At 42.7% G+C, this 16,473-nt stretch overlaps 1 protein-coding gene across 1 annotated transcript in view; it reads right to left on the bottom strand.

The window, feature by feature from the left end:
- The window catches only part of Tmem67 (transmembrane protein 67), a 39,081-nt gene continuing 22,608 nt past the window's right edge, over window positions 1-16,473 (bottom strand). The window contains exons 17-28 of the mRNA XM_048420161.3: window positions 14,228-14,326; window positions 13,917-14,003; window positions 12,918-13,017; window positions 12,691-12,830; window positions 10,835-10,975; window positions 7,547-7,627; window positions 6,410-6,526; window positions 3,321-3,437; window positions 3,140-3,244; window positions 2,475-2,577; window positions 1,728-1,870; window positions 1-526 (exon numbers count right to left, since the gene is read on the bottom strand). Coding sequence (XP_048276118.3) covers window positions 446-526; window positions 1,728-1,870; window positions 2,475-2,577; window positions 3,140-3,244; window positions 3,321-3,437; window positions 6,410-6,526; window positions 7,547-7,627; window positions 10,835-10,975; window positions 12,691-12,830; window positions 12,918-13,017; window positions 13,917-14,003; window positions 14,228-14,326 — 1,314 coding nt within the window. The 3' untranslated portion in view covers window positions 1-445. The remainder of the gene's footprint in view (window positions 527-1,727; window positions 1,871-2,474; window positions 2,578-3,139; window positions 3,245-3,320; window positions 3,438-6,409; window positions 6,527-7,546; window positions 7,628-10,834; window positions 10,976-12,690; window positions 12,831-12,917; window positions 13,018-13,916; window positions 14,004-14,227; window positions 14,327-16,473) is intronic.

The following is a 16,473-nucleotide window of genomic DNA, read 5'->3' as shown; positions in this document are numbered from 1 at the left end:
TAAATTTGAAAGTATCTTTAAATGTTTATTTAATTATAAACATAAGTAAAACATGCAAATACTGAACTAAACGCTAGCTTTGAGCCTAGAATCAACTAGACTTGTAACTCTGAGAAAACGTAGGCCGTCATGTGTCCTGATGATACCAAGTGATGGCAGAGAGCTTGCCGTCACGTCTGACCACGGAAAACCGCAGGCTTCTCTTTCCTCCTTCCTTCCTTCTCTGTCTTATGGTCAGTGCTAATGTGATACTTAGTAAATTAAATACAATACACAATGGGGAAATAGTACTCTCTACTATATTTCATATTTACAAGCTATAAAAATAAGTTTTTCTGTATAAAAAAATGAAAGAACAATATGTATTGCAAGTTTTAAAAAGTATAACTTGACATCACGGCTCGTGCCACAATTATACCCAGGCCTTCAGTTCTGTAGGCACAGGTTAGATAAGAAATCTCTCATCCACTAGAGTTTTGGTTGCCAAATTCTTTTGTCCTACTGTATTGCGGATAAATCGAAAAATCTGGAAAAATAAAACAGTTGAGAAGCAAATTAAATATTCATAAAAATTAAATATGCAAACCAATTTTAAATATCTAAATTAGTCAATTTTCTCAACCCTTTCTTGTCATGAATGAGTATTTTAATTACTTGATACAATCATTTTGAAACTATAAAATATTAGGAAATACTTTTATGAATTAATATATACCTCTCATATTCACAAGAACATACTTGTAAATACTTAAGGAAATTTTTTAACTGTCTAAAACTACAGAAACATCAAAAGCATCTCTTTGGTAAAGACAGAGTTTGTGCCTGATTGTAGACCTCTATCCAGGGATAATAAACCAAGCCCTAGGGCAAGCCTTCCTTCGTGCAGGCGGTATTGGGGCTACAATAACGGCATCTCAGGAGCAGCTGCCTTTTCTTGAACTGTCCATCTCAGAGGTTTTAGCCACTCAGTTAGTTACTGCACACAGGTGAGGTTGTGTGAGCTGGGTACAGCCCTGAATGGCGTCTCTAGGCCTTGCTGTTTTGTCTGTATGGGACTCTAATAAAAACTAGCGCTCACTTTTGGCATGTAGGAGACGGGTAGCTAAGGACAAGTGGATCCTGGCATTTCACTGTCCCCAGGGAAAGAGTGCAGGGTGTGGTCTCCTGAACGGCTCCTCCTTTCTTTGGCAGGGCTGATCACATTCCAAACATGCCTGAAACCTGGTCATACACTCCTTAAGAATATAAATACCAGAGGAAGGAGGGCTTATATGGGCAGAGGGGTCAAGACCATGATGGGGAAACCCACAGAGACAGCGACCCGAGCTAGTGGGAGCTCACGGACTCTGGACTGTCAGCTGGGGAACCATAGGATAGAACCAGGCCCTCTGAAGGTGGTTAACGGTTCTGTGGCAGTGGAACCAGTATTTACCCCTAGGGCATGAACTGGCTCTTTGGAGCCCATTCCCTGTGGAGGGACACCTTGCTTAGCCCTGATACAGTGGGGAGGAGCTTGGTCCTGCCTCAACCTGATATGAAGACTTTGTCGACTCGACTCCCCATGGGAGGCCCTTTCTGAGGTTGAGTGGGGGGGAAGGTGTGGGGAGAGCGGGATAAGGGGGAGGGAAGGGGAACTGTGGTTGGTATATGTAAAATGAAAAAAAGAAAGATACCCACACTTCTCACACTCTGCTCTAGAGGAACCCAGGATATGTGTGTAGATTTACCTCTTGTTGCAGGTACGTGAGGAAGGACGCTAAAACAAAATTCTGGCAAGCCAAGTCCACAACACAGAAGAACAACAGATCAAAGATAAGGAGCGTGGCCTCGTTTCCATAATACAGCACGCTGCTGAAAGAATGGCCTTCGTCTACAAAACCACGTATAAGATACAGAGTCAAGTTAAAGTCCCTCTCCTGGCACCTACCCTACTCCCCTCTCCTGGCACCTACCCTACTCCCCTCTCCTGGCACCTACCCTACTCCCCTCTCTTGGCACCTACCCATATTCCGCTTTAGGCTCTTTATATGTGAAAATTCCGAAAACCCTTTAGAAGGTCACACTAAGTTTAGAGCGAAAGGGATTTAAATGTTCAGAAAGGTTAAACAACACTTTGAAGTTCACAAAGCTAGCAAGTGTCGAGTTGGGTTTTAACCTAAGGCAGAAGACTCTGAAGCGATATTCCTAGTGCCTGGCTCATTTCTTTAACTCAGCCTGCACCATGCTCCAGAGTATAACACATTCACAGACTTCAGTGGCCATGCTCACGAGCAGTGGCTTCTAAACTGCCTTCACCACGTGCCTCTCCAAAACAAAATGGAACACAGAAACGACTATAGTCCCATGAGGCTGAGCTAACAAAGTTCTCTTGTTTCTATAAAATTACAAAAATCAGTAAGAAAACGACTTCAAGACCCCTCCGCCTCCCCCAAACGTGCACGCAGGACTCGGGCTCAGCAGGGCTGCGGAGTCACCGTTGTAGAAGATGCTCCTCTCCATGGGCTCCATGAACTCCATCCCCAGGATCCGCTCCAGAAGCAGCTTATCCTTTATAAAGTAATCCATTTCCTTGTGAACCTGGTTTGAGAAGACAGCCATGAAAAAACTGTAATGAAATAAGTGCTTTCCAATGAACGCAAAATGAGAAGCAGAAAAAAATGAGGAATGAATGATATATATGAGAAATTTCTGTAAAATAAATCACTACAGTAGTATTTACAATAAAAGTATTTTTAGAAAAGTTTTAAATCTTAAATTCTGTGAATATATTTAAGGCTAGAGATACTCAAAATTGATTTATAAGATGCCTTTAAGAATACAATCATAGTGTAAGCATTTCAATGAGTAATAAATAACATTTTGGTGACATAAAATTCTAGTACAGACACATTTAAGAGGACCATAATTTGCTAATGGGCACATTAAATTCACATCTTTTATACACTCTTTCTCTTGAAACCATACATTGTTAGTGACTATAAATGTCTTTTAAAATATTATTTGTAAGTATTAAATGAGTCAGAAAACAAAAACAGTAAGAGGTTTCCTGACACGGCTGAAACTATAACAGAACCCCCATTTAACTTTTCAAAAGCAGCAGACGACCCTTGCTTATAGAGACACCAGCAAACATACATACATGATCAATGAAAGAGCCAAGGAACTTATTCATCGCGTGGTACGCTTTTATACTTTGTTCAAAAGTGCTTGCTGATGAACTCAGTAACCTGGCGGGGCCATTTCTCTAAAATGAAAAAGAGAAATATATAAATATAACACACTTTGTGCTGCGGAAACACACGTGAGCAAACTTTACAAACCCTTGTCAGCGTTTCGTGGATTCTGTCGTAGTGCTGTCTCATCTGATCAGACACTGCGATCTGAAAAGTCTGCCCGTCCGTGTTGGGCACCAAACCTCTTTGGCTGCACAAATTTTCCTGAAAAATTTAAAGGATTTACATTAAGGTAGAAATGACTGCAAAAGGCCTTTCTTAGAAAGAGAAGCACACCATTTTCTTTAGCTAGTGTCACATGTTACAAGACTGATGAACCTGGTGGAATTTGGCTGATACTGCACAAAGATTCTAATGTTACTCAAGGTTCCCCCATCCCTCCAGATTTGGCCATGTTCCCTGCACTCTTATCCCAGCTCCCCTGTAGGTCTCCACGGTGACTCCTCTACTCTGCTACCTACACTACCCAGTTCACCTTGTATTTGGTATTCTTAGCTCACTGTGATCAACCTTACTGCTTTTAATGTTTGTGAGAAAAGATGCAGCGGCGAGTGTTATGGACAGGCTGTCTTCTCCCAAGACTGAAGACTGACAATCACAAGCACGTGCTTTGTGTGAGCTCGCGGTCGCGCTGGTTTCCACTGGTGGCTCAAGGGTTCGTCAGACTCTGGCTCTGTGACACCCACTCTCCCACCTCAGAACTCAGAACTCTGAGCCATCAGCAAACAGCACAGCACTTGGTTCCCACAAATTTAAAGTAAGAATATATGCAATGAGCTTCTATATTTTACGTGAAAATTTCAAATAAAAGAGTACAGATAATTGTGGAGAATGTCTAAACTCTGAAGAAATATTTCAAACATCTGGACTAAAGGTATTTAAAGGACTTCATTTCAAGACTTCTACGTCCTAACACTTGGTCAACAACAATATAGGATCACAATGACTCCTTCTTTTGTCCATCATCATATCCTGAGCGATTTTCATGTCATTACATACTCTATAAGCCAACTGTGGTGTGTGTGGAAGGGGAGATGAAAAGTGGCATCGTAGAAATGGTACCCAGGTCCAGTCTGACAGCTCTGCCCAGTCAGAGATGATGGAGCCACACCCCCATCCTCACAGCTTCCTCCTAATGATGGGGATCTTTCAGGGCTTGAGTTCCTTCGTGGGGCTGGGCCTGCTTCCCTCCCTTGTGCTACCATCGCTGGGCACACATCATGATCGGCAGCGCTCTGGGGCCCAGCACGTGGACTCGCAGACCTTGGTCATGGTGGAGGGAGATTCACTTCTAGTTGGCCTGTGGATGCTCTCCAGGGAGGAAGACTCTATATTCTCCCGATTCTCCTCTGAGGCATCTTACAAGTCATCTAGGCCTTCATCTTTCTCCACATCTTCAAAGTCATTGCTATTGAAACTGTCCTCATTGTCTGACATGACGCCCTCATCACATGAACCATGCACCACAGCCTCCTAAGGCACCACACATGGGCTCATTGTCTGACATGACGCCCTCATGGCAGACCCAGGAACCATGTACCACAGCTGCCTAAGCACCACACATGGGCTCCCATTTTTAATAGAAAATATTTCAGCACCTACTTCAGAGATATTTTATTGTAAAGATAAACTAACTTATATAATAACCTCCAACTTTTACATGTTTTCTTCTTAAAATCTAGAATCTAATTAGCTACTCATATTTAGAATTTTCATTGAGTTAAATACACATAAGCAGTTAAAGAATAAAAAGTCCTAAGAAGCTCCTGGTGTATATTAATCAAAACATTTTCCATTTGTAAAAGTTTATTCTGATAACAATTGCTTTATGGACACCCATTCTTTAATGCTGTTAACTATTAGCTTCAAAAAGTACAGTAAGTTAAAGAGGGAAAACCATGTTTTTGGATATCAATACTGCTAACATATCTGTTATAAGCACTTTACCCCAGTTTGCTGTCTTATTTGTTACTGATACATGTGTACTAAAGTAAAGTCAATTTTTACTGCTTCTTAAGGCTTTCTGTTCATTGTGCTTTAATGCCCTTCTTCAGCCGACACAGGCTTTAGGGGCTTATGGTTTAAATGATTACAGCTAACTGTCCGACTCTCATTTCTGAGAGCTAAGAGAGTGGGTCAGCTCCTGAGTTCTCACAAGTCACAGATACAGGCCCGGTCACCCCTAAGGCTTTCTTCTTAAGCGTTCCTACTTTTGTTTTTTTGAGGAAGGGTATATAGCAGAAAGAACACCAGATCAGTCCCCCTCAGGTTTCAACATGACCAACATTTAACTCATCTTTGTCTCATTTATCTCCCCAAATTCCTTTTTTCCTTAGAGTATTTTAGAGCAGACTTCAGATCCTGTCATTTCACCTGTGGATCTCAAAAAGGACTTAATAAAACAACTACCATTGTCATTTTTATACCTAACAAAATGAATCATTGTTTAATATAAGCTAACATTGAAACCATTAAATCAGATTTTTCCTGAAGACAGAATCAGGATCCAAAGTCCGTATCCTGAGCTTCACTGCTCTGTTTCCCAGGCTTCCCTCAGCACACAGCAGCTGTCTCCCACACCGCTCCACTTCTCCCCTTCCGTCACTGGTGTGTCTCCCACACCGCCCCACTTCTCCCTTTCCGTCACTGGTGTGTCTGAAAACAGCCATTTGTTCTGTGGCATTCCGCACTGGATCTGCTAGGCAGTTCCTGCAGTCTCTGTCATTTCCTAGAAAACTGTGATGAGATCTAGAGGTTTGATTACAGTCAGGCTCAATTTTTACATCATATCAGGAAGTGTACAATGTCAGCTTGCCTCATTTTTAACTTGTTGAAAAGGAGGAGCCAGTGTGTCCCAACTATGTCCTGACTCTCCGTTCCCTGCTCCCCAACATGCACCCGTGATGGCGTCCACTGTGACGGGAGCACACGCTCACTCATGTATTAGTCACTGTAAAATAGTGATCTCATAACTTAAATGCTCGTTTTCTTCCCGGCTGAGGAAGAACTTTCTTGCTTTACTTGATACTCTGAAAAGCAATTCACACGGGAACTACAAGACAAAACTGACTCTCTTATATTCAGGGTCATGAATGGTATCCCTGCAGCTCTCAGAAGTCACCTGTGAGCATTTCAGGTTCACTTTAACATGGGGAAGACGTGGACTGTATTCCTACCGCTTCTCTTTTGAGGTTCATATTCATCTCCTCCATGTTCGTGTCTGCGTGTCCGTGCACTGACCTCCCGTGGATGTAATACCCGAAACACCGGTGTGACAGCAGAAACACGGACACCTACAGAAGGAGAAGAAATCAGAGGCTCATCTACAAAACGCCAAACCAAGTTTTTGTTAAAATCATTCCCCTCTCCAAAAGAATAAGTACTGACTGTTTAGGAAGTACATAAAATGGAAAACAAGGTAGTGATGATAATAAAGGTTTTGTTTTGTTATTATAGATGGAAAGAACACAGGACTTGTTTTCTAAGAAAGGAAGACATTCTAAAATATAAATATATTTCAGGGGCTGTAGGATCAATGAATTATTAATTATTCATAATTAAGGACTGTGGATAAAAAAGAGAAAAGCTAAGGCAGGAATATTAACTTGTGGAACATTGTATCTATTCTTCAGATTAAAAGCTGGTTGAAAATTAGATTAATAACCCATCACAAACCAACTTGTTAAACTGCAAAAGCACCGCTTTGTCAGATGTGCACACACATGGGCAGTGCATCTGTAAACACACCGTGTCTGTTAGATGTGCACACACATTGGCAGTGCATCTGTAAACACACCGTGTCTGTTAGATGTGCACACACATGGGCAGTGCATCTGTAAACACACCGTGTCTGTTAGATGTGCACACACTGCAGTCATCTGTAAACACACCATGTCTGTTAGATGTGCACACACTGCAGTCATCTGTAAACACACCGTGTCTGTTAGATGTGCACACACTGCAGTCATCTGTAAACACACCGTGTCTGTTAGATGTGCACACACTGCAGTCATCTGTAAACACACTGCGTCTGTTAGATGCGCACACACTGCAGTCCTCTGTAAACACACTGTGTCTGTTAGATGCGCACACACTGCAGTCTGTTAGATATGTACACACACTGCAGTCATCTGTAAACACACCGTGTCTGTTAGATATGTACACACACTGCAGTCATCTGTAAACACACTGCGTCTGTTAGATGTGCACACACTGCCGTCTGTTAGATGTGTACACACACTGCAGCCATCTGTAAACACACCGCATCTTTGCAGATGGACACCCACAGCTGCAGACGGTCGGAAGGTACTCACGTTGCTCATGGAGCACAGGTCAACGAACTGCCGGATTTTGTCCTCTACAAATCGCTCATAAAAGGCCCCAAAGAAGAAAACCTGAAACAGTCAGTCAGGCCATGAGTGTTTGCCAACCACAGTGCAGCATTTTAAGAAAAACAAAACAAAACAAAAAACCAAGCATACGGTGGCTCTAAAGGTTTCCACGGGATAACATCCCACTTGTCAGTTCTGACTCTAATCTCAAAGGAAGGGAGATTCAGAATTATGTCAGGAGTTACTGAGTGAGTCCATTTTGAATTTTAAAAACTTATCTTGCTAACTAAACAAGGGAAGACAAAGGTGGGAAGAAAGTGACTTACAAAGTTAGTATATACTAGTACTGCGCAGAGGGCTCAGTATATAAGAGCTTGCTGCACATGTGTGAGGCCCTGAGTCAGGATCCCCAGCAGCCACATCAGAAGCCTGCTGTGGAGGCATGCAGCTAACCTCAGCACGAGGGTGGAGATGGGCGGGTCCCCCACTCACTGAGAGACCTTCAAGAAGTATAGTGGAGTAGCTGAAAGAGACACTGGATGTTGATATCCGGCTTACACATGTACACACATACAGACGTACACCTACACGTACATGTGCACACGCTTATACAAATAGGTATGTATACCACCCACTCACACATTTGAATAAGGCAATGTATTGCTGGTCAAGATACTTTTCCAATTTTTCTCAAATTTTTTGAGAAATTGTGAATTTCAAAAGCCATTAAAAACTTTATGGATTTTAAATTAATTCTGAACAGAATAGCATATAAAAACATATTTAACATTAAATTTTAACTATTGATAATATATTAACTTTCAAATGAAATACTTTTAAGTGTTTAATTATATAGATTTAATAGCAATACAAAGTAAGGACATTTTATGAATTAACGTTTCAATTACAGACCTTTCAGGATGTTCCAGAGAAACCTATTTCCTAACTGCCCTACTCAGAGCTACCCCCCTGCTCCCTCATGCTGAGCTCATCCCTGCTGACTATCTCACATCCTGTCAGATACCGTCACAGCAACGCCTCACACGCCCTCGGTAGCTCTTGTGGGAGCATGCCCACGTCTTCAACACAAGGTCTACTATAGAAACCATGCTGAAGTCTAAGAATGGACTTGACCCTACGGCAGCTGACTTCTAGTACTCACCAAACAATAATGGCAGCAATAACAAGTCAATGACACACACGTACACACATGCACACACACACACACATACACACGCGCACATACGTGCACACATACATGCACACACAAAGAACATGAAAACGACAACAGTCACAGTCTTAACATGTGGAAGGCGTGGGCGCTAATGCCTAACTGTCACAACGCAGAGCGGTCAGATGCACACGAGAAGCCGTGACTCCCTGACAAATGGCCTCAGAACACCGCGATGGAGAGAAAGGCTCTCTGACTGGCCTGAGAGTGAGAGCACAGAACGCGGTTAGGTGGCGGCAAGCCTGCCAATTACTGTCCCCTTTCTTCTTAGCCACAGATCTGTCTGTTGGGCAGGCACACAGATGCCTCACCAAAGGGCATTAGCAGTTAGGTGTGGCCACATGACTAAGTCTGAGTCCAGAGATACTGAATGGTACCTCACAAAGACTCTTTTTTTTCTTTAAAAAAGCTTTTACTTTGAAGTGTGTGTGTCTGCTGGTGAATACATATATGTGCATGCAGACATCTACAGAGGCAGAGAGGTCACTGGGTGCTCCAGAGCCGGAGTTACAGCTGTGAGCACACAGGTTGAGTCCTTGGAACTAAATTCTGGTCCCCTGCAAGAGTGCCCAGTGCTGTTAGAGCTAGTTTAAATCACTAAGTCAAACTATGATATGGCCGAGTCACCTGAGAAAGGAGTTTCAGACTGGCCTTCGGGCATGTCTGCTGGGGACTACCTTGGTTATTATTGATGCAGGCGAGCCCAGTTACCTGTGGGCGACACCACTCTGTGGGCAGGCGGTCCTGTGCTGCATGAGAAACCTACTGGAGCACGAGCCTGTAGCCAATCCAGCGAGCAGCCTTGTCCGTGGGAAGACTCAGCTTCCTGATTGATTTTCCGCCCTGACACCCTCCATGGTCACCTATGACCCCCAGTTGTTTTGTCTTGGCTGTGTGTCATAAAGATAAAAGGAGAGTGGAGCACTCCTAAGTAGCCATTTCTCTAGCCCCAAGACTTAACAAGGGACCAGGAAACCAGACTCCCAGCTCCCTCCTGCAAACCATCAGTCATTATGGAGCAGGAGATGAACTCAGGGACAGAGTTCCACCCGACAGAGAAGAACAGGTTTCTGGGTCCTGATGACACCAAGTCACCTCTTCAGCCTGTATTTCCGACCTCCACTCTTCTTTTTCATGAGAAAAAGGTGGAAGGGAATAGCTTGTCCCTCCCCCTTCCTGGTTTGCTTTGTTGTTACATTTAATTAAATGGGCAATTTTCAGATGGTATTCTGTGAAATCCTCTCCAACAAGGCTACTGTAAGATCAGAGGGAGTGGGTATGGTCACAAGACACAGCACACTCTCCAAATCCTAGCTCCTGTGTGTCGTCCTCTCCTGGTGGCCATTCTCTAACTCTCACCAGCCCAGCTCTGCAGCTTCAACTCTGAGCAGTGTTAAAATGCAAAGAAGTGTGGATTCCTACAGCCAGTTCTCAGCTGGGGGCGTGGTTCAGAGTAGAGCGCTTGCTGGCATATGTAAGGCCCTGCGCTCAGTTCCCAGCTCTGGGGGAAAAGCCCATTCTCAGTTATGGAATGCCATTTGAATCCAATGGAAAGGAAAATGACAATTTAAACAGACATAGGTAAAGAAAACACTGTCTAAATAAAGATAAACAACAAGAAAAAGAAAATACCCAAAGTATAGAAGTATATATGGCTCCTTAGTTACATTTAAACCAGAGTCTGACCTGGATCTGCATCTCCAAAAGACACTTCAGAGAATAGGAAGTAACTGTGAAACCAAACTGCCTAGGTTAATCCCTGTGCTGCCAACTCTAACTGTGAGACTTAAAGCATTCAGCTCTCCAGAGCCTCAGGACTCTTTGCTTGTTAACCCATCTCTGAAGGCTAAAGTGCAGACTAAGTAGTTAGTGTGTGTAAAGCCATGGATCTCCCAGTGCCCGGATCATGATACAGTACAAATAGTCATTATTATTGCCTTTGTCACCTTCTTTCTGCTGTAGCACTCAGCATTTTGAGAGACACTGGTATATAGGCAGGGCTATAAACAGGCATTGTACCTACAGTACAGTCTCGTTACCTGTATTATCCCAATCACCAGCCAGACAGCAGTAGCCACAGCATATCTCAAGATGCGGCTGTAAGGGGCCATGTAGTCAGACAGGTTTCTAGAAAGGCTAGAGGATGGATCCATCAAAGCTAAGTTTTTGAATCCCACAACCTGAAGCAAAAGGAAAAGTTTTAAATTTTTAAAACTTTTAAACAGAATTTAAACAGACATAGGTAAAGAAAACCCTTCCAGACTGAAAATGAAATAAATACTCTTCTTTATTCGCCTTGAAAAACTAAAACACCCAAGGTTGGAAACATCAGGAAAACCAAGACACAAATTACAAACCTAAAACTACCAATAAGTTAAACAAATAACTAGCAATTTATAAGTATTTAACATGTAGTGCTAGTACGCTAAATACTTTCTGTATTTCAAAACAATACATTCCAAAACGTCTTCCAAGGAATGTCCCTTCTTGGACGAAATGAAGCCACAGTTAGGGAGGTTTGATGGGTCTGTCACACTGACTGTCATGGCTCTTCTCCTTGGAAAACAAGGGCCTGAGAATTTTTACAGCAAGGTTTCTATACAATTCTATTTTCTCTAGTGTTTTGCAAAGTTAATTGCAGAAACATGCAATACCTTTTCAAGTTCATCAAATATTCAAACCCTTTTTACTATTTTGGAGTTTGAAGTAGGCTCTTCTTGGCTTAGGCTAGGTTGGAACTTGCTATGCACATGACCTTGAATTCTTTTTTTAAAAAAATATTTATTTATTTATTATGTATACAATATTCTGTCTGTGTGTATATATCTGCAGATTGGAAGAGGGCACCAGACCTCATTGCAGATGGTTGTGAGCCACCTCCACCTCTGGAGAGCTGGTTTACAGTCCTGAACTACCACACCTGGCTTCATCCAAACAGTATCAAAAAACAAACACTGCTTTATCAAAAAGTAGGATGCAAGGGACTAGAAGTGCTGTTGAATCCAGCCACCCCACTATATATGCGGACACTGACAAACTATGCTGTAGGTAAAAACATACTCTGTGTGGAGGGGACACGCCAGAGAGTAACCGAGGGCCTCATGGATGCTAGTAACTGCTGTATTATTGAGCGATAGCCTCCTGCACCCCCTTTCCTAGAACTGCTTGGAGAAAAGGCCTTGGCAGCTGTCCAGACTAGCCTTGAACTTACTCTGAAGCCCAAGCAGGACTTGACTTTGTGAGCCTCCCACCCCAAATTCCCAAGTAGCTGGGATATAGCAAACATACAATAGTGGTTGGTTCTGGGGCAGGGGTGGGAATATGGGTCATTCAGAAGGAAGATTTTTGAAAATACACAGATGGGATTACCTAAAAGCTACCAAAAATTAAAATCTATAATGATAATGTACACGGGTATTTTATACAAGTTCATCAGGGAATCTGCTGCAGACCACTGGTACAAAAGCTACCCCTAGAAACCCAGAGTGTTCAAATCCATGAGCCACGAAGAGGAAGGGTGGGGACCTGGGGCTGCAGAGATGAGGAGAGAGTGACTGACTGCAGGACCAATGCACGGCTGCAGCAGAAGGAAGAGTCTGGGCTTTGCAGAGGAGGAGCTCAGGAGGCGGACGTGGTGAGTCCGTCACACAGTGTGGACGCTCCCACAGCACTGCCCTGTGCACTTCAGAGGCCCCGACAGCGCACCTTCCAGGGACTCATCACAACTGAGCCAGTTTTCCTTTTGTTTTATAGAAAGGATAAAGGGGGAAAATAAGGACATCTGCCAGAGAACAAGCTCCACCGTCTGAGAACTTACTTGCGATCAGAGTAACACTGTGAAGGGCTAATAAGCTGCACTCAGCCGCATCAAATGCCCACAGTACACAGTTTATACCTCCAAAAAGAAGAGTGTGGTGAGCACTTGGAAGAGAGGATTGATTTTCCTCACAGTCTGAATCTCATTCCATTCATTTGCTACAAAGTATGTCCTCCATATGCTCACGGGAACAGTGGCGCTCCGGACACCGCCCTCACCTGTGGGGAGAGGAAACGGTAAACACTGTTCTCCTTCACCCCGCAAGGCAGCAGCAGGACTCGGGCACAAACATTGACTTCAGTTACCTTCCACAGCTTTAAGAACTTTTCCTTTGGGCCGCTCCCAATCAATAAAGAATATATCTATGGTAATCTGGGAGATGAGCTTGTGCAAAAATTGTAGAGTCTAAAAAAAGCACACAACAAAACACCTGAAAATATCAGTATTTAAGACTGATCACAAAAACGACAGCGCAATCACAGGAGGCACCAATCTATCCATTCACCTCTTTTCCTTCTGTCCTTAAAACAGGAGCATGAAAAAGACAGCTGTCCTTCCGCCCCTCCCTACAGGCCCCTTGTTTAAATGGTGCCCTTCCTCCAGGCTCTGTACATTATCTGACTTCTCTATGAGCAGGGTGGCTGCAAAGCCATGTGAAGGCAGCGGACGCCCCTATGTCTTCTCTCTCTGGGACCGAGATGGGAAGCAGACTGTTGCTGACACAGTTCTCTCCTTTGCAGGCGTGGTCAGTTTAGACCCAGTCTCATTCCTGTGGCATTACTGACTGAAGGACAAAAGCCAAGCAAGGACGGTAGCGTCCTGAAGAGTTACTTTCTCAGTGGGTAAAGCAGATGGGATGAAGCCCCGGAGGAGGACACGCTGCTGCCACAGGAAGAGGAGGAGGAAAGACTGACAACAGCTTCTACAATCCCAGCGCTTCGTCAGCGTTGGCTTTCACTCCTCATTAACAGAGAAAATCCATGATGGAAGGTTGTTTGTCCCATTGTGAGCACATTCCAGATTTTAAAGGAAAAATTCAATACTGAAATATCATTTTATCAAATTAACTATAACATAATTTCTCAGGCATATTTATAATTTCTTTGAAAAAATGATTTAAGGCATAACTTCAAAAGGAATATTATAAGTAAAGGAACATTTCCTATGTAAAATAAAAAGATTGATGCTTTCTTTCAAAACCAAACAAAATTTATGCCAAAAATCATAAAAGCATCTCAATTTGAAAGAAGCACTAGCTTCTTAGCAGGCTTCTGAAACCGAGTTCCCTGTCCTTTGACACATACCTTCATAGCAAAGGCACACCCCACATAGGTAACAAAACGTTCTTCCTGAATTGGCATCGGCAGCAAAACAGAGACAGACTTCTGTGCCTGAAACAACAATCACACCAGGCTGTCAGGACACAATTTACAAGCCAGAGGAAGCAAGTGTGGGAACATGGGCAGCCTCAACGAACAGCACACCAGCAGGTGGGGGCTTAGTGGCCGCGGTGAGCTTCTACAGAAATATCCCCAAACAAAAGCAGTTCTATTACTAAAGCAGTTTACCAGTTATTTGGAGATGACATTCAGGAAAAATTCAGAAATTGACTCACTTTGAAGAAAATAAGCCAATAGAGACCAGTTCCCACTGTGACGATAAAGAATACATTGGCCAGATCACCAGCATAGTACACCAAGAATTTCATAACTGTCTGCAATTTAACAAGAATTACAATAGTTAGAGGTTCCATTTATTAGCTGTTTATTATATTTATTTCTGCTCAGGATTCGCTCTACTTTACTTTTATCATATGTAAAATGGGAATACAAAAGTACTATTTCTATTTTAAGGATGTAAAGTATAAAAACACTTTCTTCCCACTGTGTGTGCATGGTCTGGGTGTGCAAGTGCTGACTACTATGGAAGGTATTTAAACGTCAGAGGACGATTTTGTAGAGCTGGGCTTCTCCTACCCTTATTTGGGTTTCAGGTCTAGAACCCAGGTCTGACGGCTTGTGTGGCACGTGCCTTTACTTTACTGAGCTGTCTTATTCATTTACTGTTTTAGAATTGTGCATATATGTAGGCAAACACCCACTTGTGAGTGCAAAAGAGGGCAGATCCCCTGCCAGTGGAGTTACTGGTGCTGTGAGCTGTCAGACACGGGTGCTGGAACTGAGGTTGGGTCCTGAACAAGGCAAGTACACTCTTAATTGCCAGCCCTCTCCAGCTACCGAGTATGCCTTCTAATAATACTAACATACTGGCCATCTGTACCCACACACCACCAGCTACAAAGGCCCACTGAGCTCGCCTGCTTTCTCTCTCCTGACTCCTCCCCATTCCGTTCCTCTTCCATCCATCTCACCTTTCGCCTTATGACAAAGTGGAAGCTATTTCCAAATTCCCTAAGTTGGGAATCACTACCCAAATCTATCTCATATATTTTCACGGTTATTATGAAGTGTTATTATTTGTTGTGCAAAAGGACTGATGCCTGCTCACACTAGGTATATACATCTCTGGACCCTAGTGAGCTTTCTCGAATGTAAATTAGATGACGTCACTTTTGTTCTTAGAAACCTACAATGACTACTCACTAAGTTGTTGACCCACAAGGTCCTTCTAGGACAGACCAAAGGCAGAATCCTATTGGCTCCTGAGCTAGTTCCAAGCACGCTGATGCTGCCCACTTCACAGGCCCATCTCAGTTCTTTGTGGAAAGCAATGGCCGTAGTTTGTCAACCACTCTTCCCTCTCTCTGTCAGGAACTCTGAGGGCAGGCTCTGTTGTATTCGTGCCTGGAGTGTCCCCCAGCACTTGGCACTCTACCACAGACGCTGGCGACCCCTGTGGAATGAACATCTTAACTTTCACCTGTAGGAAAGGCCTTCTTTGTCCTGAACAGGAGCACAAGCCCTTCGCCCTGACTCCCTGTCACACACCGGCTTTGGAGTCAGGAGGACGCCCTGGCGAAACAAATTACTACAGAACCTCTCAGGCTCCTGGTTTGCAAAGTAGAAATAACACCTGCTGCTGAGTTACTACAGACATTAAGCAAAAAAAAAAAAAAAAAAATTTAAGCTCTATTTCCCTTCTATCATATATAAAATGGGAAGAATAATAGTGCTCTACTACATAGAGCTATGTGAAGATTAAGTAAATTATACATCTAAAGCTTAAAAATGTGCATAGAAAATATTCAATAATGTTAGTCAAATGTTAAAAATTTTAAAGATTAAATAAGAAGTAAACTATAAAGCTAATGGAGTAAAATTTTCTTTGGTGTTGAGATGGGCAAGTTTTCCTAAACGAAAGAACATAATAACATTATGGACATATATATATATATATATATCCATCCTAAATTCAAGTGACAGTGTGGAAATTAACTAGATGTTAAATGCTAATTATATACTGAAAGTTAAAAGCATAGATAATAAGCAGTTCATAAATTTGTACAACCTTTCAACATGAAAACAGAAATGGATTTAATATTTTGAAAAGATACTTCCTTCATATTGAATATGAAAAACAAGAACCCTAATAAAAAAGTGAGCAAGAGAGATCTAAACAGTTCACAAAAAAAAGGGAGTCTAAACCTTTAAAAAGTATATAAAGGGCTGGAGAGATGGCTTAGTGGTTAAGAACACATCTGTTCTTCCAGATGTTCGATCCCCAGCATCCACATGGCCTCTCACAACCATCTGTAACTCCAGCTCCAGTGGATCTGACGCCTTTTCTGATTTCTATGGGCAGAAGGTACGTAGTACACAGGAATACATGGGAGCAAAACACCAGACATGTAAAATTAAACTTTTAAAGTATGTGAATAATAAAACAAAATAAAACAAAATC

The sequence above is a fragment of the Myodes glareolus genome, chromosome 16 (assembly GCF_982192425.1).
Source record: "Myodes glareolus chromosome 16, mMyoGla1.1, whole genome shotgun sequence".
NCBI lineage: Eukaryota > Metazoa > Chordata > Mammalia > Rodentia > Cricetidae > Myodes > Myodes glareolus.
The sequence above is the reverse complement of the archived record's forward strand: the minus strand, read 5'-3'. Positions and strand labels throughout refer to the sequence as shown.